Consider the following 21,385-nt stretch of genomic DNA (forward strand, 5'->3'; position numbering starts at 1 on the left):
AGCCTTCTCTTCTGCAAACTAAACAATCCCAGTTCTTTTAGCCGCTCCTCATAGGACATGGTTTGCAGACTTTCCACCATTTTGGTTGCTCTTCTCTGGACTTGCTCCAATATATCGATGTCTTTCTTGAATTGAGGCGCCCAGAACTGTACACAGTATTCCAGGTGTGGTCTGACCAGGGAAGAGTACAGCGGAATAATGACCTCTCTTGATCTAGATTCAATGCTTGTCTTAATACATCCCAGAATTTTATTAGCCTTTTTTGCAGCAGCACCGCACTGTTGGCTCATGTTGAATTTGTGATCTACTATTATGCCCAAGTCCTTTTCCCCTATGCTATCACTTAGTTCTATTCCTCCCATACTATATTTGTTTTTTACATTTCTGTTACCCAGATGTAGAACTTTGCATTTGTCCCTGTTAAATACCATTTCGTTGGCCTCAGCCCATTGTTCCAGTGTGTCTAAGTCCTTTTGAATACACTCTCTCTCCTCTCTAGTGTTGGCTATTCCTCCTATCTTCGTATCATCTGCAAATTTTATGAGTTCCCCAATAATTCCATCGTCCAGATCATTTATAAAGATATTAAAAAGTACTGGGCCCAGAACAGAGCCCTGCGGCACCCCGCTTTTGACTTTCTTCCAGTTCGATGTGTAGCCATTTAGTATTACTTGTTGTGCCCGATCATTAAGCCAGTTGTGAATCCACCTAACTGATTTTTTGTCAAAGCCATACTTAATCATTTTTTCAATAAGAAGGTTATGTGATACTTTATCAAATGCCTTACTGAAGTCAAGATATACTATGTCCACGGCATTCCCTTGGTCCAACCATTCAGTGATTTTGTTGTAGAAGGAAATCAGGTTAGTCTGACAAGATTTATTGGTCATAAAGCCGTGCTGGCTCTGGTTAATTAATGCCTTCCCTTCCAGGTACCGAAGTAAATGTTCCTTGACAATTTGCTCAAAGATTTTTCCTGCTATCGAGGTCAGACTTACCGGCCTGTAATTTCCTGGATCGTCCCTTTTCCCCTTTTTGTAGATGGGGACAACATTTGCCCTTTTCCAATCTAAAGGGACCACTCCTGTTTCCCATGACTTACTGAAGATTATAGCAAGGGGTTCTGTTATTTCCTCTGCTATCTCTTTCAGGACTCTAGGGTGTAAATCATCTGGTCCTGGGGACTTGGTTTCCTGTAACTTGGCTAAGTGCTCTCTTACCAGACCTTTGCTTATAGTCAGCTTGGAGTCCTCCTTCCCCTCATCTCCATTAATGTCGATATTTCCATTAGTTTCTTGGGAGAAGACGGATACAAAATATGAATTTAGTAGCTCCACCTGCTGTTCCACCATGTTAACTGTTTCTCCTTTGTCATTTTTCAGGACTCCAATGGTCTCCTTCACTTTTCTTTTGCTTTTAACATATCCCCAAAATCCTTTTACCTTACTCTTTGCCTCTTTTGCAAGCTTCAATTCGTGTTCAGCCTTAGCTCCTTTGATGCATGTCTTGCAGAGTCTGCAGACTGCTGTGTACTCTTCCTTAGGTATAGTTCCCATCTTCCACTTTTTGTATGTTTCCTTTTTCCTTTTTAGCAGGTTATGTAATTTTTTGGTCATCCATCCTGATATTTTTAGGTGCTTCCCATTTTTCTTCCTTCTAGGTATTGTTAGTTCCTGTGCTTTAATGATTTCCCTACGGAAGATTTCCCACCCTTCATGTGCATTTTTGTGCTTAAGAATTTTGCACCATGGAATTCTGCTAACCCTTGCCTTCAGGCTCTTGAAGTCTGCCTTGCTAAAGTCGAGCCTTGAAGTCTGTGTCTTCTCAGGTCTTCTTCTTCTTGCAACCCCAAACTCAAGTATAGCATGATCGCTGAATCCCAGTGTCCCTGCTACCCGTAGTCCCTCAACCATGTGCTCTTTGTTGGTTAGGACTAGGTCCAAAATGGATGTTCCTCTCGTGTTTTCTTCTACTAGCTGGGCAATGAAGTTGTCTGCTAGATAAAAATTTGATGGAGCCTTTACTCTTGGCTGTGTGGGTTTCCCAATGAATGTCAGGGTAATTGAAGTCTCCCATGATCACTATTTCATGTTTCTTTGAGAGCATGGTCATTTGCTGTGAAAAAATCTCATCCATGTCTTCTGTCTGTCCTGGTGGTCTGTAATAAACGCCTAGTATGATGTCCTTATCATTGTTTTTCCCTTGAATTACTACCCAAATAATTTCCAGTAGATTATCATTCTGTAAAACTGTAATTTCTGAGGAGATGTGTTCTTTTTTAACATACAATGCAACTCCACCCCCTCTTTTATTAGTTCTATTCTTTTTGAATAAGTTGTATCCTTCCATCTGTATGTTCCAATCATGCATGTCGTTCCACCAGGTTTCTGTGATGCCGATGACGTCATAGTTTTCCTTGTGTATCATCAGCTCTAGTTCTCCTTGTTTGTTTCCCATGCTTTGTGCGTTTGTGTAAAAACATTTCAGATTGTGCTCTGTTGTATCCTTTTTCGTAATTTCCTTCTGAGTATCCTGTCTTGGGTCCTCTTTACCACATCTAGTAACCTTGTTAAGTATGTCTTTTAGCTGCATGTTCTTGTCTTTCTTTTTTCTTCCCATCCCCTCTTCTTCTAGTTTAAAGCCCTTCTGATGAGTGTGGCAAGTCTTCTGGCAAATATGTTTTTCCCAGGTTTTGTGAGATGTATCCCGTCTCTAGCAAGGAGTCCATCGTAGAGGTAATTCACGCCGTGGTCCAAAAATCCAAATCCTTGCTCTCGGCACCACCGTCGAAGCCAGGTGTTTACCTCTAGTATTCTATTCCATCTCCTGATGCCATGACCATCAACTGGGAGGATTGATGAGAATACTACCTGCGCATCCAATTCCTTCACTGTCTTCCCCAAATTTTCAAATTCCCCAAATTACCTTACACGACTCACTTCACTGTTGAAAGTGGTAAAGTAATTAGCATATCAAGCTAATATACAACAGAACTTATCGAATGTCAAAAAAATTGTTGTAACCTTAATCCAGTAGTGAGGTGACATAGTAAGTGGAGTAACTTGTTAGGGCACAACTGCTAGACTTACATTTATCAAACATCGAACAAAATTTACAATATTGGTGCTAATTATCATTAAAAATACAGTAACACTACTATAAACATTCTACTAATGATCGTCATATATACTGATAATTATATGTATCATTTCTTACCAGTTTACCAGTCCTTACACCATGTCCAGTAATAGATTCACAGTTATCAAGGTGATGGCCAAAGTCAACAATGTCTGGAATGGACTGTATATGGCCACAGCGGCGTCTCCATCATCATTACCACCAGTAGTTGTAGTGGTAGTGTTTGTTGTTGATGCTGTTTTTGGTGTGCTTGCTGTTGCTGTTTTGGTTGTTGTTGCTGTTGTTGTTGCTGTTGTTGTGGTTGTTGCTGTTGTGGTTGTTACATTTTGGGCATCAAACGACCTTGTCCATGCATAAACATTATTTAGCACAAACTCAAGCTTGTATCCGTTTCCTGTAATAAAAGTAACAAAATACAGTTTTTCCTTTTTTCATTTTAACGTTAATGTTCTTGCCTTTTAGACACATCGAAGAAAGATGAACAGCCCCGCTGTTTACTGGTCAGTGAAGGTCTTGGCTCATAGGAACCAGCTGTTTGTGGATAAGTGCTCAAGCTACACAGTTTCCATTAAAATGGGAAGGGGCTCTTGGGATCTGACACCCAGCCACTCCACCAATTAGCTGTTTGCAACTGTACTATGCAATATATAAAACTAGAAGCAAGCATACAGTGGGGCAAAAAAGTATTTAGTCAGTCACCAATAGTGCAAGTTCCACCACTTAAAAAGATGAGAGGCGTCTGTAATTTACATCATAGGTAGACCTCAACTATGAGAGACAAAATGAGAAAACAAATCCAGAAAATCACATTGTCTGATTTTGTAAGAATTTATTTGCAAATTATGGTGGAAAATAAGTATTTGGTCAGTAACAAAATTTCATCTCAATACTTTGTTATATATCCTTTGTTGGCAATGACAGAGGTCAAACGTTTTCTGTAAGTCTTCACAAGGTTGGCACACACTGTTGTTGGTATGTTGGCCCATTCCTCCATGCAGATCTCCTCTAGAGCAGTGATGTTTTGGGGCTGTCGCTTGGCAACACGGACTTTCAACTCCCTCCAAAGGTTTTCTATAGGGTTGAGATCTGGAGACTGGCTAGGCCACTCCAGGACCTTGAAATGCTTCTTACAAAGCCCACTCCTTTGTTGCCCTGGCGGTGTGCTTTGGATCATTGTCATGTTGAAAGACCCAGCCACGTTTCATCTTCAATGCCCTTGCTGATGGAAGGAGGTTTGCACTTAAAATCTCACGATACATGGCCCCATTCATTCTTTCATGTACCCGGATCAGTCGTCCTGGCCCCTTTGCAGAGAAACAGCCCCAAAGCATGATGTTTCCACCCCCATGCTTTACAGTAGGTATGGTGTTTGATGGATGCAACTCAGTATTCTTTTTCCTCCAAACACGAAAAGTTGTGTTTCTACCAAACAGTTCCAGTTTGGTTTCATCAGACCATAGGACATTCTCCCAATACTCTTCTGGATCATCCAAATGCTCTCTAGCAAACTTCAGACGGGCCCGGACATGTACTGGCTTAAGCAGTGGGACACGTCTGGCACTGCAGGATCTGAGTCCCTGGTGGCGTAGTGTGTTACTGATGGTAGGCTTTGTAACATTGGTCCCAGCTCTCTGCAGTTCATTCACTAGGTCCCCCCTGCGTGGTTCTGGGATTTTTGCTCACCGTTCTTGTGATCATTTTGACCCCACGGGGTGAGATTTTGCGTGGAGCCCCAGATCGAGGGAGATTATCAGTGGTCTTGTATGTCTTCCATTTTCTAATTATTGCTCCCACAGTTGATTTCTTCAATCCAAGCTGGTTGCCTATTGCAGATTCAGTCTTCCCAGCCTGGTGCAGGGCTACAATTTTGTTTCTGGTGTCCTTTGACAGCTCTTTGGTCTTCACCATAGTGGAGTTTGGAGTCTGACTGTTTGAGGGTGTGCACAGGTGTCTTTTTATACTGATAACAAGTTTAAACAGGTGCCATTACTGCAGGTAATGAGTGGAGGAAAGAGGAGACTCTTAAAGAAGAAGTTACAGGTCTATGAGAGCCAGAAATCTTGATTGTTTGTAGGTGACCAAATACTTATTTTCCACCATAATTTGAAAAAAAAATTCTTACAAAATCAGACAATGTGATTTTCTGGATTTGTTTTCTCATTTTGTCTCTCATAGTTGAGGTCTACATATGATGTAAATTACAGACGCCTCTCATCCTTTTAAGTGGTGGAACTTGCTCTATTGGTGACTGACTAAATACTTTTTTGCCCCACTGTATATTGTAGTAGTCACTCGATGTTACTACAACTCCGCACCCATTTAAATGAATGCTGTTTGAGTGTGGCCATCTGCTCCTGGCTCTGTGCACTGTATGATACTGAGGCCAGTGGCAATCCCATACAGTTGATCGGGTGTCAGCCCCCACAATCTGATAATGATGGCTTATCGTAATGAGAGGTCATCCAAAAAACAAACAGAAAACGCCTTTAGGGTCCATTCACACAGAGGAAAATGGTGCATTCTTTGGTGCTGAATTTTCAGCGCTAAAAAAAAAAGCCTCCCATTGATTTCAATGGGTCCTGCTAGCTTTTTTTTCCACTGGCGGAATTTTCTGCTAGAGGAGCTGCAACTGACATATGGAGCTCCTGTATTGAGCCTTGGTTTCCACTATCACGGTTGCAGGGTCACCAACCCCCCCTTTTTTTGCCTATTTGATATTATAATGGTGCTTACCTGGTACTTTGAGAACAAGATCGGTGTAGTTGGCCCAACAGCTGTCAAATAAGATGGTCACATTTCCACCCAGTCCATTGCTGACAATGGTGTTGTTGGAGTCTTTCAGGGTGGCCGTCAGTGTCAGCGAGCTTGTGCTAACAGAGACACAGTTTCCCTAGATATAGAGAGATAATGCAGTAAAATTAGCACATAAGAGAATACACTTGTTATGGTAACTGTGATTATTGGGAATTGGTACCATCTGAACAGGAATCAAAGGGATTGTAAAAGATCAGAAAAAGATGGTTGTTTTCTTCCAAAAACAACATTACCCCTGTCCATGGCTGTGTCTAGTATTGAAGTTTAGTCTCAGTGGTGTGAAGAAGGACGGAAAAAGATGGTGGAGGCCCTGATTTATCAAGTCAAAAAAGTGTATGATGAGTGGTTTAGGCTGTGTACACATCCCATTTAGCACCTACTGTGGTGCCCCGTGGTGAAGGTAAAATGTTATATCTAATTGCTGCGCTAACATATGCTTCCTACAGTTTATGGTGTTTATTGCAGCGGTTTGTGGTTTCTAGAGGGTGGGATGGGTTAGCTGGAAACATAGCAGCCCTCATCCCTTAGTTAATTTGAGCCTGTTACCGCAGTTGAGTTGTTAGTTATTTGCAGTGTAGTGCAGATGTGTTTCAGAGACTTACTTCAACTCACTAGTTAGTGGTAGCTAGGGCAAGGCAGGCTGGCCCACAGCAGCAACCCCACAGATCACAGAAAGCAACCCCGATCGTGTCGAAGTCCCAGTTCAGAGTCTCAGGTACAGTGTCTGGCATAAATCCTAGACCAAAAAGTCCTGTAAGCCCGACTTTTTTTGTCAGGAGATGTCGGTTAAAAAGTAACCAATATCACATGGACATTATTATAGTCAATGGGGCCCCCCTGGATCAATTGCTGTCCTGCAAAGGACCAGAAGAATGGAAACTTAAATGCAGTTGTGAACGAGCCTCACCTTTGTATCTGCCACTGCTCCTCCTGCATCTTATTTTCTCCCAACATCAAGGGGACACTGAAACACCAACACTCACAGGAACTACTGCAGGGACTATCACCCAAGTGGGGACCCCCCCCCCCTTCCCCAATAGTTTGCCATCCCGGGGTCTGTAAGAGGATTTAGTGCCAAAGCCACCATGACAGAAGGAGAGAATAGTTGCCATACTGGGCCTCCTCCCTGACATCATCTCCATACTGCTAACCACAAGATGTTGCATTGCTTTTGGCATATATGCCAGAAAAAAGTCCTAGTGTATACCAACCCAGCGTATGATGGGGTGGTATACTGTACGGTAGTATACTTTATGCAAAAAAAATATAGGGACATTTTCACTCTTTTCACTCTGCAATTTACGATTGAACAGATTCAGTAATGAGTGATCACTGCAAGGGTCATGTCCACTGTACCACGTAGGTCCAAGGATCAGGTAAAATTTCCAAGTGTCGATTCTCTATTACATACACGCACACTACTTACATTGGAGTCTAGAGCCATTACACATGGCTGCTGGTAAAACTTCTCTCCAGGAACTCCAGCCACTGGTTCTTGAACAACTATAAGTGTAGATACAGTAGCCAAATAGTTTCCGGTAGATGACTGGGTTTTGTTTTCAGACTCAGCTGCCACCTGTAAAACATCACATTACTATGTCACTGTGACCTGGGTTGGTTATGTGGTGGCATGGCTCCTAATTTCTTCAGTCTATACTGCAGTTCTATTACCTGGGGTCAGCTCTAGGTCTATGTTGGCCCTTGGATGACACAATCTCAGTGGGGTAACTCAAGGTCACATTACAGTTATACCACATTTGCTACACACAGTAGACATATAGCACACGTACCACTCACACACTGGAGACATATTACCGTACATGTACCATTCACACTACACACAAAGCAAATATCGGTCACACACTGGACATATATACTTGTAGCCATCTTCGATAAATCACTCACAATGTAAGTCATTGAAAGCATTGTAAAAAAATTTGGAGTGTAAAAAAGTTGGAATGAATGGCAAAGGTTTACTTAATGCATTAAAAGTAATGTTAAACTTGGCTTCATTTGTATTGCATGTGCTCACTCACACACTGTACACATATCACACACACCATTCACACACTGGACCCATACTGAAGGTACCACTCACTCTAGACACACTATACCATTATAGCAGTCTCCTAAGATGTATGTGATGTTATACATAATGGTCTGGTAATAGAATGGGAGTGTGGGAGAAATCACCTGACTCCAGGCAGGATCACTAGGAGAAGGAACTGGGTCAGAAATGGACAATGATGACACTGTGATGTTCAACTCAGAGCTGAGACTTCCATTAATAGCGGCAGACGCCAGGTCCTTACTCATAGACTGGAAATCCGTGTATGACAGGTCACCTAAAGAACAAGATCAATTAGCAGAAGATTATTACTGGGAATCCACAATAGCCTAAAATAAACTTCAGGAACAGAAAGAGGAAGAACACGAGAAGAGCCTGGATAACATGAGAAGAGCCTGGATAACATGAGAAGAGCCTGGATAACATGAGAAGAGCCTGGATAACATGAGAAGAGCCTGGATAACATGAGAAGAGCCTGGATAACATGAGAAGAGCCTGGATAACATGAGAAGAGCCTGGATAACATGTGAAGAGCCTGGATAACATGAGAAGAGCCTGGACAACATGAGAAGAGCCTGGATAACATGAGAAGAGCCTGGATAACATGAGAAGAGCCTGGATAACATGTGAAGAGCCTGGATAACATGAGAAGAGCCTGGATAACATGAGAAGAGCCTGGATAACATGAGAAGAGCCTGGATAACATGAGAAGAGCCTGGATAACATGAGAAGAGCCTGGATAACATGAGAAGAGCCTGGATAACATGAGAAGAGCCTGGATAACATGAGAAGAGCCTGGATAACATGAGAAGAGCCTGGATAACATGAGAAGAGCCTGGATAACATGTGAAGAGCCTGGATAACATGTGAAGAGCCTGGATAACATGTGAAGAGTCTGGATAGATTTGTGGCTCTTGTGTTGTAAACTGGACGTCCACCCCATGAACCAATAGTTTGTAGAGCCTTTGGCAGCAAAAACTTGAAGTAATGTTTTTTTCTATGACATTATAAGTCTCATACATCGTTCTGGAGGAACTTTGGTTGACTCTTCTTTTCAACCTTGCTTCATCATGTAAAAGTTCTCTTAAGGTCGCACCACAGCTGTAGACTTACTGGTGTGCTCAGGATCATTGTCCTGTTGCATGACCCAGTTTCAGTCAAGCTTTAGCTGTTGGACAAATGACCTTACATTTGACTCTAGAGTATTTTGGTATACAGAGGAGTTCATGGTCGACTCAATGACTACAAAGTGCCCAGGTCCTTTGACAATCCTTGACAATGTGGAAAGGACCGTCTTGCTTTGGTCCAATGGAAAGGTTAGGTTACAAATATTGACCAGCTAACAAGGAAGAGCCTACAGTACATGGACAGACTCGTGGCCTGTTTAGTCTCAGTAACTAAAGGTAGCTCTATAATTGTGCCATTAGCCAAGAGGGAAGTCTTCAGCAGTTCCTGACAATACAAAGTTATATAAGAAAGCTGTGACCTGAACCTATTGTTGCTGTGTTGAAAGTGAAGAGTTCCTGTATCGGTTGTCATACCAGAGATTGTAGAATTACTAGTGAAGAATTTCTGCTTAGTGCTATTGATGGATAGAGATCATTAAAGGGGTATTCCAGAACAACCATATTTCATAAAAATATCACTATAACCCACTGAATTAATTAGCCAAATTATATACATCACTGGAAAACACCCAGTGAAATCCCTCTTATCCTACCATTGTCTGAGCAATGTTGTCACTTGTACATTCTGTAGTCCATCATCATCCAGGACAGGCATGCTCAGTTTCTCTATTCCTTTCGTATAGCTAGTTATTGCTACATAACCATGCATGTGCCTAACAGATATAACATGAATAATTCCTGTTACAAGGAATGGCTAATACAGTTAGGAAGCAAACAAAGCTACGTGCCCTGGGATATGTAGTTTTCATGAGTGAAGCAGACAGTCACATGTTCCATTGTAAGAAGTAGGCTGAAAATGTAATGGAGCTCCAAAGAGCGAGAAGGTGGGTAAAGCATGTTGGGGAAAACCCCCTTTATGTTATTCTACCAAGATATTTTTTGTTATGCATGTTAACAATAAGAAATTCCCAAGCTAACCCTGGGAGATGTGAGGGAGAAGAGGGAGACTTCCTCCACACAGGTATGCTATCGAGAAAGGGGTATCACAGACAAATTTAGTTTGCAGTCTGTTAATATTACACGTGCACAATATCACTGTCAAGTTTTTTTTAAGCAAGAGACTTTCTCCTGACAACTCTTCTATATTTGTTCAGTCTTTCCCTAATTCTACTCTGAACCTGAACATTTAACTTGCTAGCAATTGTTTCTCTAAGTTCATTGCTGATGTCTTTCCACCCTGGAATTGTGTTAGCAGACGCCTGAATGCTCCAGACCCCAAAATGCCAAAACTTTTGTCTCTATAAAGATGGTCACACTTGTTGAAGATCAATTATTCAAGGGTATTTGATCATCAGCACCCGCCTGATTCTTACCCTTTTACTTCCTATGGGAAAAGGAAGGGTGTACTTAATTTTTCACACACTGCTTCTGCATTTCGGCCGAGGTTTGTTGAATAAATAACGACACCGTGTAATTAATATAAAAAACAAAAAACTTGAGAGTCTTCAGTAGGTGATACCTTTTTTAATGGCTAACTCATAATGATGATAGAATATAACTAGAGATGAGCGAACAGTGAAATGTTCTAAGTTCAATTTGAGTAGCCGCTCAATACTCGCCTGTTCGATCGAACCCCATTATAGTCTATGGGGAATAAATACTCGTTTAGGGGGAAACCACTATTCGACTCAGGAGGGTCACCAAGTCCACTATGACATCCCAGGAAACTATGCCAACACCCTGGAATGCAACTGGGACAGCAGGGGAAGCATGTCTGGGGGCATCTAACATGCCCAAGTCACTGTATTACATCGGGATCCCTGTCAGCTTGTGATATGCGGGAGCTGAGATTTTCCCATAGGAATGCATTGACCAGCGTTGATTGGCCGAATGCCATACAGAGTACAGCATTCGGACAATCAACGCTGGTTCTGTCGGAGGCTCATCTGTGAGGAGGCGGAGTCTAAGATTGGACCAGAATGGAGACTGCTGTGGACCGATCTTAGACTCCGCCTCCTCTGGCAGGACCAGTGTTGATTGCAGAAATTCCATACAGAGTACAACATTCGGCCAATGAGGATATCACCAATGATATGAACATTTTGATTTTAAGAGGGAATTTTAAATCAAGGAAACAGAGACAGATTTATAAGTATAAGTTCATGACCTTATTTAACACTCTGGATAATGGAATGAATGTCTCACATGGGTTCATGTCATTCTACAGAAATCACTGAACTAAGAAAGCCATAAAGATAAGAACCTGGGAACTGTGAATTGTTTACATGTATATACTAATAAGCCTCTTCTCCTCATGCTCCTCCCTCCTGAAATCCTATCCCTATGTGTCCAGGTGTACATAAATATGCAGCCTTCAGAAATTGTTCTTAGTTATATCTGAAGAAGAAGCCGAGAGCTTTGAAACATTATATTCTGTCATCATTATGAGTTAGCTATTAAAAAAGGTATCATCTACTGAAGACTCAAGTTTTTTTTTTTTTTTTTTTTTTTTTTATTTCATACCCTCTGGCTAACACGGTTCAAAAACAAACATTTTCCTTATACCGTGCAATTAGACAAGTTAGTTTGTCTGAGATTGTATTTACCTAAAATGTTACCAGCTGGACAACCCCTTTAAAGATTATTTTAGGTAGGTTTATCTCATTCCAATTGTAAAAGTTTCCTACTTACCTGTAGAGTTAGTAGTAGAGTTCAGTTGTTGGGTTGGTGGATCGGAAATTTCCACGGATACACTGATCCCTCCTGCCGCTCTCTTTCTGCGACTCGAACCCTCTCGAATTATCTTTGTAATACGAATTTTGCTTGCAGGGATCTTCAAGAAAAGTGCGAGGTTCCTGACAAGATTGTCACCGTAAAACTGGTCCACAGTCATCGCCGGCAGATTAAAGGAGACAACAATGAGAGGAGACGTGTGTATTTCTACAGGAGTGGATCCTCTGACCAGGACGTACAGCAGATTATAGTCCTTGTCAAAGAAGTTTTCTCCCAGAACTGTAGAGCTGAGCTGAGGCATGTATTGTCCTGTCAGAAGAAGAGACAACAGTCACACAACCTACTAATAATGTAAGAGATAATGAATGTAATTGGCAATAACAGGGTTAATTTCATAGCAAAGTATTGATGGGATTATCCAGAGACACTTGTTGTATCCCTGGAGGTGCTGGTCTGTGCATTACAGCAGTGAGAATTTACTGTATCAGATGTCTATCAGTTTTCTGTTGAAGAAAAGTTACACAATTTTGAGCCTCCATTTGTGCCAAAGTTTGCAACGTTCTACCTGTTTACTTCTTTACTACTTTGTAAATTGCTCGATTTGTATTTTGTCATTGTATTGAGCATTTTCCAGAGAGATCCTCTCTAACGTCAGATGAACATTAAGAAAATACATAATTTTTTCCTATACAGATGAGGTGATAGATGCAACAACTTACCCTGATACGTAGGGGCATTCAGTGTATAGTCCGATCCCAGCCACTGTATATTTGTAGGGTTTATATACACCTTATTAACATAGACATCCAGTCGCTGAGGATTTGAGAAGTAGATCCCCACAAGGACAGACTACAAGAAAAGAAACGTAATGACGTTAGTGGTGTGATGCTATGGAACAGAATTATTACAACGTGAAACCCGCTGGATTTTTCACATGGACACTACATACCCCAATGGCCTTAATGAATACATTTCTTATTTGTCTTTTATCTAAGGCTATTCTTTACTCTGTATCTGGTCTACCTTTTGATTATGTACGCGAGCATCTCAATTGCTTTACAGTTTATAGTTGACCTCAACACAGTGATATAGCTGATATGGTTGCTTTTTTTATGTAGATTGTGAGCCCCATATAGAGCTCACAATGTACATTTTTTTCTCCTATCAGTATGTTTTTGTAGAATGGGAGGAAATCCACACAGACACGGGGAGAACATACAAACTCCTTGCAGATGTTGTTCCTGACGGGATCTGAACCCAGGACTCCGGCTCTGCAAGGCTACAGTGCTAACCACTGAGCCACCGTGTTGCCCCTGATATAACGCCTTGGCAAGGTTACTAGACCTTTTTGGAGCCTTTCGAGCCTTCTTTTATTATGTGTTGGTCGACTTTTAAAGAGCCTTATTATAATATTATTATATTATAATATATATAATATAATTATATATACTTTTTAGTGTGTTTAATATATAAATATATATATATATATATATATATATATATATATATATATATATATATACTCCTTCTTTATTATTCTTTGTAGAACACACATACTATTATATTATATTGACTCTATTTTAGTTTAACAGAATGAAGCCATGTTAAAAATGTTGCAACAGTTAATACTGACATCATATGACCTCATAGATCTATAAGCATGGTGCCATATAAAGTCAGAGGCAGGAATGGTATCAGCCCACAGCAGGTGAAACATAGATCTGTAATATTTTTGTGTATGAAGACCACCACCTTCTAGATGCCATTTTTAGAACATAAGGATGTCATAGAAGGAGGTCCCATGCTGGGATCCTGACCTGTGAGGTGCTGATGCTTCCACATACAACTACATGCAATGAGGTAGTCGGTACACGGTAGTCAGGCCTTCAGCACTGGGAGCGCTGCTCTCGCTACTCAAGTAGGATGGGTGATGTCATAGCAGTGGAAGGGAGGCATAGGCAGGAAATAGTAGGAGTCAGAGTGGCAAGAGCAGTGCTCCCATGGAACTGAAGGCCCGCCCCCACTGCACCAACTTCCTAATTTGCATAAGACTTCAAAGTTTTTTTCTCCAAATCTACAAAAGCGACAGACATAACAGAGGTATGATGTCTATCAGTTTAATGTGTTCTGTAACATGGTGGTGACAGTTCAATTTCTCTGCTGGCTGCAACTTCATCACTTTATGAGAGATTAAAAAAAAAATACTTGGAAATATATTATAATGTATTGCATTGCTAATCCCCCCAAGTCACCATCTGGTTATTGGAATATCTTACCTTGGTGTTGTCTGTGTTCAGCATTTTCAGTCGCAGATTCTGGGGGCTTGTTCGGGTAAAATAAACCTCACATGACTTGTTTGTAGCCACTATAGAGTGAAACAAGGAGACCCTCCTCTGACACGTGTATCCAGAACACCAGCCATGGTCTTGGGGCCCTACAATGAAAACATAGGACTGTATGGTGAAACTCTCTGAATAAATCCATGGAAATATGTATATGGAAATAGGACGTCACAGTTACCATTGATAAGGTCCACATATCCGTCCTCCAGCACAGCCACGGGTGACAGGCGTCTCGTCTCAGAGTCGGCATCAAGACTCTCAATGACAAGCATCTCGTAGTTCAGGCCAAAGCATTTGTAGCTCTCCCAGGCCGGCATGTAGACACATGTGTTATCCCGGATAATCCCTGAGAGATACAAACACAGAAGTGCGGAAATAATTTATAAATGTGAAGGTTACTATAGAGGTCTGTCTACATATTCCATAGTACAGGACAATCTGTGTAACTGAGGTCCCGAGGTCTGCTCTCGGGGACTGATCACTATATGGTTGCTATAAAACTAGAGGTGGCCATGCATGTGTAGCTTTTTCAATTATATTCAGTTGGACTCCCAAAACAGCCAAGTAACATTAGTTTCACATTAGCACCATGGACCCAATAATGGAGTGCCAGACCACTAAAACATATAGATACCAGCGGACCCCATTGTCCATAATGGGGTTCGCTGGGTGTCCACTGCTTTCATACTGAAATCAGCAGAGAGTAAAGTCCTCCCTGTTGGACTTTTCTCTCCTGTGATTTTTAGTGATTTCTCTAGTTCCCAGATGTGAATCCAGTCTTAGGGTGCTGCCCTGTTTTCAGAACTCTCATAGAAGCAAATGAAGAGTTCCATGTCTAGGCAGTCAGTTCTCCTTTCATTGCATCCATGGGTTGGGGGTTCCTCACTTCTGCTCTCCTGATATGTCCCAGAGGTGGACCCGCACGTATATTCTGTGGTTATACCACAAATGTCTAAGACAGGATGGGAATTTATCTTTGTATCTATGCAGGAAAAATAAAGCTCCAACATAAAGATATATTAATAAATTGTGTGTTATATTATATGTATTCTATGGGCTGTCCTGCAGGTTCTCTGCCCTGAGTTTTAATATATTTCTTTGATCAAACATCATAGAAAAAAATGTTCTAATAATACCCACAGTGATAACTTATAGGTATTGCTGGAACAACAAGAATTAGGAATAGATGGAAAAGAGATTAATGAGCATTTACCATAAATCAATAACAGCTACAGATCTTAAAGTGTATGGCAAGTAAACATTAATGACGAATTTTACAAATCTATAGAGCAGATAATAGAGATTTGTAACATGTTATTAAATAAAAATACTGCCTACTCCTGTTATTCCCTTTCCTACTTTCCTGTACTTATGTCTCTGAATACGCTGGTCAAATCCACCCACAGCTTACAGTCTCTCTTATACTCTGCTCTCGGTTGGCCCTTTCTCCTCCTCCCCCCTTCTCTTCTCCATAGACGTCAATGATGTATTCTATAAGCTGTGTATAGACTGCATCAGGGCATTCAGTAACAACGATCAGGGTGAAGTGAGGGGGAGAACAAAAATATATTCCACAGTTCACTATGATCATCTGAAGAATTAACTTATAAAATGTAACAAAAAAATTTAGGTATGCCTTAAGCACTTATATTGTACCGTTTCCCTGGCCTCAGGGTGCTTACCTTTGTTTGGCGCCACCTGTGACACAGGGATTTGACTTCCATTCAGGGCAGTCAGCATGACTTTTGGAATCCTGTAGTCTCCAAGCCCGTATCTTGTGTCTCCATTCCACTGATATTCTGATTGTGGTATTACAGCCCCAATGTTACCCAGGAAAGAACCGTCAAGATCTTTCAGCAATGTCTTCCTCTTAGCATCACAGGTCATGTCTACACAGTCAGATGGGTTGGCTTTTCTGTAGTAACAAGTAAAAAATATGTTAAATGCCACATCTTTGCTATTACACACTTTGTAACGTATTCTGCTATTCCATGGTATCTAGCATTCACTTGATTTTTATCTTTAGGACCTCGGAGGGAGCTGGTAAGTCTACCATCAATGGCGTGGAGCTAACCCTTCTGTTTGGACCATGTTTTTGGCCATGTGGCATGTTTCTTCTAACAGTAACCATTAGATATTGTATCATTGGTATTTGTCTGCACGTTCATTCTACTTTGCTTATTTTATATTATATTATCTTTCTGATATTTAAAAGTGTTTATATGTTTACTGTGCTGTGTCTAATATAGGCCTAGAGAATATATTATTTATAGGGGCTATTCTCCCACTCATGTGATCTAACATGGACTATGCCATTAACTGTATTTTTCAACAGTTTTTTTTTGGCTGTAATAAAATGTTTTATAATGGTCACACAAAGCATCAATCTTTGCCCTGCTTATGGCTATTTGGGCACCTATATTTGCTGAGAAGGAGACAGGGAAAAATATTTATTCCAATGTATCATTGCAAACACCGTGCAGTGACTTACGTTACATCTGGTCGATGGATAAAGACTTTGTCATCCTCAGAACTGTCTGAAGTAGTTATTCTGGAGACTTTCACTGGATGCTGCAAATCTTCATTTCCAGGGTTTGTCATGAACATCACATTGGATTGTCCAGAACACACAGACTTGTATCTCACAAATGTTGTATCTGAAAACAAACATGACCGATGTGTTATTGCAGCCATTTAACAAAATACAAGAAGTATTATAAATAAATTATAAAAAAATACTTTACCTTCCACGGTCATGAGGCCGCTGATGGCGTTATAGTTCGTTATTCCTGCCATTGGGTAACTAGGTGCTCCATTATGGTCAGAGGCAAAGGTGGGCCAGCAAATACCACTTCTACCTCCTGTATAAGAATGGGCGGCACAAAGACAGAAGTCACTGACATGTGAATAAGGCTAAGGATTAGAGATGAGCGAACACTAAAATGTTCGAGGTTCAAAATTTGAATCGAACAGCCGCTCACTGTTCGTGTGTTCGAACGGGTTTCGAACCCCATTATAGTCTATGGGGAACATATACTCGTTAAGGGGGAAACCCAAATCCGTGTCTGGAGGGTCACCAAGTCCACTATGACACCCCAGGAAATGATGCCAACACCTCTGGAATGACACTGGGACAGCAGGGGAAGCATGTCTGGGGGCATCTAACACACCAAAGACCCTCTATTACCCCAACATCACAGCCTAACAACTACACACTATACACACTCAATACCACCTCTCTGACAGTAGGAAAACACCTTGAAACATGTGTATTTGGCACTTGCAGTGAGGAGAGCTTGTCACCAGCAGTGAATTTGGCCCTTGTAGTAAGTTGAGGTTGGCACCAACATTTGTTTTGAAAATCAGGGTGGAGGGAGCCTCTAACCAGCAGAGTTTGGGCAAATTCATGGTGGAGGGAGCCTCTAAAAACCCCAGTTTGGACCAATTCATGGTGGAGGGAGCCTCTAAAAACCCCAGTTTGGACCAATTCATGGTGGAGGGAGCCTCTAAACAGCCCAGTTTGGACCAATTCATAGTGGAGGGAGCCTCTAAACAGCCCAGTTTGGGCAAATTCATGGTGGAGGGAGCCTCTAACCAGCCCAGTTTGGACCAATTCATGGTGAAGGGAGCCTCTAACCAGCCCAGTTTGGGCAAATTCATGGTGGAGGGAGCCTCTAAAAACCCCAATTTGGACCAATTCATGGTGGAGGGAGCCTCTAAACAGCCCAGTTTGGGCAAATTCATGGTGGAGGGAGCCTCTAACCAGCCCAGTTTGGGCAAATTCATGGTGGAGGGAGCCTCTAAAAACCCCAGTTTGGACCAATTCATGGTGGAGGGAGCCTCTAAAAACCCCAATTTGGACCAATTCATGGTGGAGGGAGCCTCTAAACAGCCCAGTTTGGGCAAATTCATGGTGGAGGGAGCCTCTAACCAGCCCAGTTTGGGCAAATTCATAGTGGAGGGAGCCTCTAAAAACCCCAATTTGGACCAATTCATAGTGGAGGGAGCCTCTAAACAGCCCAGTTTGGGCAAATTCATGGTGGAGGGAGCCTCTAAAAACCCCAGTTTGGACCAATTCATGGTGGAGGGAGCCTCTAAAAACCCCAGTTTGGACCAATTCATGGTGGAGGGAGCCTCTAAAAAACCCAGTTTGGACCAATTCATGGTGGAGGGAGCCTCTAAACAGCCCAGTTTGGACCAATTCATGGTGGAGGGAGCCTCTAAACAGCCCAGTTTGGGCAAATTCATGGTGGAGGGAGCCTCTAAAAACCCCAGTTTGGACCAATTCATGGTGGAGGGAGCCTCTAAAAACCCCAGTTTGGACCAATTCATGGTGGAGGGAGCCTCTAAAAAACCCAGTTTGGACCAATTCATAGTGGAGGGAGCCTCTAAAAAACCCAGTTTGGACCAATTCATGGTGGAGGGAGCCTCTAAACAGCCCAGTTTGGACCAATTCATGGTGGAGGGAGCCTCTAAACAGCCCAGTTTGGACCAATTCATGGTGGAGGGAGCCTCTAACCAGCCCAGTTTGGACCAATTCATGGTGGAGGGAGCCTCTAACCAGCCCAGTTTGGGCAAATTCATGGTGGAGGGAGCCTCTAAAAACCCCAATTTGGACCAATTCATGGTGGAGGGAGCCTCTAAAAACCCCAATTTGGACCAATTCATGGTGGAGGGAGCCTCTAAACAGCCCAGTTTGGGCAAATTCATGGTGGAGGGAGCCTCTAACCAGCCCAGTTTGGACCAATTCATGGTGGAGGGAGCCTCTAAACAGCCCAGTTTGGACCAATTCATGGTGGAGGGAGCCTCTAAACAGCCCAGTTTGGACCAATTCATGGTGGAGGGAGCCTCTAACCAGCCCAGTTTGGACCAATTCATGGTGGAGGGAGCCTCTAACCAGCCCAGTTTGGGCAAATTCATGGTGGAGGGAGCCTCTAAAAACCCCAATTTGGACCAATTCATGGTGGAGGGAGCCTCTAAACAGCCCAGTTTGGGCAAATTCATGGTGGAGGGAGCCTCTAACCAGCCCAGTTTGGACCAATTCATGGTGGAGGGAGCCTCTAACCAGCCCAGTTTGGGCAAATTCATAGTGGAGGGAGCCTCTAAAAACCCCAATTTGGACCAATTCATGGTGGAGGGAGCCTCTAAACAGCCCAGTTTGGGCAAATTCATGGTGGAGGGAGCCTCTAACCAGCCCAGTTTGGGCAAATTCATAGTGGAGGGAGCCTCTAAAAACCCCAATTTGGACCAATTCATAGTGGAGGGAGCCTCTAAACAGCCCAGTTTGGGCAAATTCATGGTGGAGGGAGCCTCTAAAAACCCCAGTTTGGACCAATTCATGGTGGAGGGAGCCTCTAAAAACCCCAGTTTGGACCAATTCATGGTGGAGGGAGCCTCTAAAAAACCCAGTTTGGACCAATTCATGGTGGAGGGAGCCTCTAAACAGCCCAGTTTGGACCAATTCATGGTGGAGGGAGCCTCTAAACAGCCCAGTTTGAGCAAATTCATGGTGGAGGGAGCCTCTAAAAACCCCAGTTTGGACCAATTCATGGTGGAGGGAGCCTCTAAAAACCCCAGTTTGGACCAATTCATGGTGGAGGGAGCCTCTAAAAAACCCAGTTTGGACCAATTCATAGTGGAGGGAGCCTCTAAAAAACCCAGTTTGGACCAATTCATGGTGGAGGGAGCCTCTAAACAGCCCAGTTTGGACCAATTCATGGTGGAGGGAGCCTCTAAACAGCCCAGTTTGGACCAATTCATGGTGGAGGGAGCCTCTAACCAGCCCAGTTTGGACCAATTCATGGTGGAGGGAGCCTCTAACCAGCCCAGTTTGGGCAAATTCATGGTGGAGGGAGCCTCTAACCAGCCCAGTTTGGGCAAATTCATGGTGGAGGGAGCCTCTAAAAACCCCAATTTGGACCAATTCATGGTGGAGGGAGCCTCTAAACAGCCCAGTTTGGGCAAATTCATGGTGGAGGGAGCCTCTAACCAGCCCAGTTTGGACCAATTCATGGTGGAGGGAGCCTCTAAACAGCCCAGTTTGGACCAATTCATGGTGGAGGGAGCCTCTAAACAGCCCAGTTTGGACCAATTCATGGTGGAGGGAGCCTCTAACCAGCCCAGTTTGGACCAATTCATGGTGGAGGGAGCCTCTAACCAGCCCAGTTTGGGCAAATTCATGGTGGAGGGAGCCTCTAAAAACCCCAATTTGGACCAATTCATGGTGGAGGGAGCCTCTAAACAGCCCAGTTTGGGCAAATTCATGGTGGAGGGAGCCTCTAACCAGCCCAGTTTGGACCAATTCATGGTGGAGGGAGCCTCTAACCAGCCCAGTTTGGGCAAATTCATAGTGGAGGGAGCCTCTAAAAACCCCAATTTGGACCAATTCATGGTGGAGGGAGCCTCTAAAAACCCAGTTTGGACAAATTCATGGTGGAGGGAGCCTCTAAAAACCCCAATTTGGACCAATTCATGGTGGAGGGAGCCTCTAAAAACCCCAGTTTGGACCAATTCATGGTGGAGGGAGCCTCTAAACAGCCCAGTTTGGACCAATTCATGGTGGAGGGAGCCTCTAAACAGCCCAGTTTGGGCAAATTCATGGTGGAGGGAGCCTCTAACCAGCCCAGTTTGGACCAATTCATGGTGGAGGGAGCCTCTAACCAGCCCAGTTTGGGCAAATTCATGGTGGAGGGAGCCTCTAAAAACCCCAATTTGGACCAATTCATGGTGGAGGGAGCCTCTAAACAGCCCAGTTTGGGCAAATTCATGGTGGAGGGAGCCTCTAACCAGCCCAGTTTGGGCAAATTCATGGTGGAGGGAGCCTCTAAAAACCCCAGTTTGGACCAATTCATGGTGGAGGGAGCCTCTAAAAACCCCAATTTGAACCAATTCATGGTGGAGGGAGCCTATAAACAGCCCAGTTTGGGCAAATTCATGGTGGAGGGAGCCTCTAACCAACCCAGTTTGGGCAAATTCATAGTGGAGGGAGCCTCTAAAAACCCCAATTTGGACCAATTCATGGTGGAGGGAGCCTCTAAACAGCCCAGTTTGGGCAAATTCATGGTGGAGGGAGCCTCTAAAAACCCCAGTTTGGACCAATTCATGGTGGAGGGAGCCTCTAAAAACCCCAGTTTGGACCAATTCATGGTGGAGGGAGCCTCTAA

At 42.9% G+C, this 21,385-nt stretch overlaps 1 protein-coding gene across 1 annotated transcript in view; it reads right to left on the reverse strand.

The window, feature by feature from the left end:
* Nucleotides 1–3,230: 3,230 nt before the first annotated feature.
* Nucleotides 3,231–21,385, reverse strand: part of LOC142200095 (fibrocystin-L-like) — a 178,476-nt gene continuing 160,321 nt past the window's right edge. Inside the window, exons 66-76 of the mRNA XM_075270159.1 lie at nt 16,967–17,083; nt 16,714–16,879; nt 15,905–16,137; nt 14,401–14,568; nt 14,157–14,314; nt 12,600–12,729; nt 11,839–12,189; nt 8,146–8,297; nt 7,379–7,528; nt 5,872–6,028; nt 3,231–3,532 (exon numbers count right to left, since the gene is read on the reverse strand). Coding sequence (XP_075126260.1) covers nt 3,231–3,532; nt 5,872–6,028; nt 7,379–7,528; nt 8,146–8,297; nt 11,839–12,189; nt 12,600–12,729; nt 14,157–14,314; nt 14,401–14,568; nt 15,905–16,137; nt 16,714–16,879; nt 16,967–17,083 — 2,084 coding nt within the window. The remainder of the gene's footprint in view (nt 3,533–5,871; nt 6,029–7,378; nt 7,529–8,145; nt 8,298–11,838; nt 12,190–12,599; nt 12,730–14,156; nt 14,315–14,400; nt 14,569–15,904; nt 16,138–16,713; nt 16,880–16,966; nt 17,084–21,385) is intronic.

The sequence above is a fragment of the Leptodactylus fuscus genome, chromosome 4 (assembly GCF_031893055.1).
Source record: "Leptodactylus fuscus isolate aLepFus1 chromosome 4, aLepFus1.hap2, whole genome shotgun sequence".
NCBI lineage: Eukaryota > Metazoa > Chordata > Amphibia > Anura > Leptodactylidae > Leptodactylus > Leptodactylus fuscus.